A 2,376-nucleotide genomic window follows, 5' to 3' on the forward strand; every position below is an offset into this window, starting at 1 on the left:
ATGCTCGTCAAGTACCTGGACGACTACTACGAGATGGTCGAGCTGAAGGTGGGACTGGAGCTCCGCACGCGCGTCGGCGTCGAGAACTACGGCCTGGGCGTCGCGCGCAACTCCCAGCGGGAGATCGGCTTCCAGAGCAAGGACGTCTCCAAGATCCTCGGCGTCGACACGGTCGCCGCGCGCGCCGCGCCGCCGGACGGCATGCGCGCCATCGTCCTCACGCACGCCGCCGTGGCGCTCTTCTCCATCGAGACCCTCGCGCGCGCCTTCGGCGGCTCGCAGGCGCTCGTGCGGAACGTGCTCCGCAAGCACGACTGCGAGTCGGGCGCGACGCGCGTGCAGTACCTCGCCATCAAGGACGCGACCATGGGCAACATGCTCGTGTCCCTCGTCTACGACAAGATCTGCGTCGTCGTCCACACGAGCCTGGGCGGCGACCTCGAGGCCATCGACGTCTACAAGGAGCCCGTCATGGTGCACGGCGTCGTCTCGTCCCTCGGCGAGGAGAAGACGCGCTTCGAGACCATCGTGGCCTTCGAGGAGTTCTCGCGCCAGACGCTCACGGTCGACGGCGAGTTTGTGTCCTACGCGATGCTCGGCGTCGGCGCGACCAAATTGGTCGTGAACGTGGCCGAGGGGTCCAAGGTCCACGTCGCGGAGCGCGGCGCCGAGGGCCTCAAGGCGAAGCTCCAGGAGGCGCTGCGGTTCGACGAGCGCAACGTCGGCGACGACGACGCGAACCTGCTCGTGCCCGCGTCCTTCCTCGAGGAGTACGACCCCATGGACGCGCTCGCCGCGTTCGCGGAGGACGAGCACGGGCAGGAGCACGCGGCGACGCGCGCGCGGCTCTTGGACATCCTCACGAAGCTCGACGGCACGCACCCGGTGAGAAAGCGGCGTCGAACTTTTGGGGGGTGCGCGTTCTTGTCCGACGCGCGCGATCCCCGCGCAGGCCTGGGCGTCCGGCGACCTGCGCGGCCGCGCCGTGCTCGTGGCGTCGCTGCGGGCGTTCGCCCAGCACTACAAGAACATCGAGTTCAACGCCGGCGACGTCCGCGCGTCCGAGGCCTTCGCCATCCACAGGACGACGTGGGCCAAGTCCTGCGGCGCGGGCAGCGACCTCGGCGCCGCGCACCGCGCGTTCGTCGCCGCCATGGGCACCGTCGTGCGCCAGGAGGCCGGCGTCACCTACGACCTCGCCGCGGACCCGTGCCCGTCCGTCGCCATCGTCGCCTACGAGCGGTCCGACGCCGCGGACGACTTCGAGAAGCAGACGATGGAGATCGCGCAGGCCGGCTCCGTCGGCCGCAGCCACGCCACCTACAACGCCTGGTACTTCCGCTACTGGCTGACGATCAGCCAGTGCTCCAAGGACATCGCCATCGGCATCCTCGTCCGCCTCACGCTGGCGGCGCAGCTCCGCCACATCGGCGTGAGCTACGAGGACCTGGCCATCGCGGGCTCCAGCGGCGTCGCCGCGGCGCTCCGCGCGACCGTCGGCGGCGACGCGACGCCCGTCGTCCTGCTCACGGAGGTCAAGGTCGGGATGGACGCCTTCGGGACGAAGTCCGCCGACGCCCTCCAGATCCCGCTCCGCGTCGTCTTCGGCGAGAACGGCTGCGAGGCGACCTACGCGGAGAACGCGCGCAATCCGGTCGTCCTGCGGATCTGGACCGCGGGCCCGTGGGCCCCGTTCCTCTGCCTGTCCAACCGCGGCGCGATCGTCCAGCTCAAGGACGCCGGCGCGACCATGCTCGACAACGGCCGCGGCTTCTCCTTCGAGCAGCAGATGATGGGGCAGGGCGCGGCGGTGTGCCTCCTCGAGCGCGCCCAGCGCAGCGCGGCCGGCGAGCGCGAGCCCTACGCGATGCCCTACGTCGACGCGCGCGACACGTCGGCGTCGAAGTCCACGCTCGTGTCCTCCCTCGAGACCGCCATGACCTTCGCCATCCAGCTCCTCGGCCCGGACGTCGTCGCGCTGAAGACGCAGCGGCCGCCCTGCGACGGCACGGAGGAGCCCGTGGCCCAACGGCCGCGCATCGACGATGGCGCGGCGGCGGCGGCCGCGGCGGCGGCGGCGGCGACGACGATTGACGAGCTGTCGAAGCGACTCGTGTCGGCGTCGTTGTCTGGGAGCCTCCTCTACCGGCCGACGCCCTCGGATTCCCAGCTCGCGGCCCTCACCGTCCGCGGCGCGGTGCTCGGCGCGGAGACTGTGACACCGGCCAAGGCGGTCAAGGATTTAGAATTGGACTTCGTCGTCGCTCAACGAGACAACAAGAAAAAGGGATTTGGAGGTCAAGGCCGGTACAGTTTCGAGCATGCTGACGGCCGAACCCGCGCCGCCACGCGGCTCGAGACCGTCACGGCCGCCAA

General features: G+C 70.3%; 1 protein-coding gene across 1 annotated transcript; it reads left to right on the forward strand.

Annotated features, from left to right (window-relative positions):
• AURANDRAFT_69117 (hypothetical protein) lies at positions 1-2,215 on the forward strand (the record flags this gene model as incomplete). Its single annotated transcript, XM_009044865.1, has 2 exons — positions 1-885; positions 953-2,215. Coding segments are annotated over 2 exons (2,148 nt in total), but the record flags the coding sequence as incomplete, so codon positions are not given.
• Positions 2,216-2,376: the final 161 nt, after the last annotated feature.

This window comes from Aureococcus anophagefferens (assembly GCF_000186865.1).
Source record: "Aureococcus anophagefferens unplaced genomic scaffold AURANscaffold_945, whole genome shotgun sequence".
NCBI classification, from domain to species: Eukaryota; class Pelagophyceae; order Pelagomonadales; family Pelagomonadaceae; genus Aureococcus; species Aureococcus anophagefferens.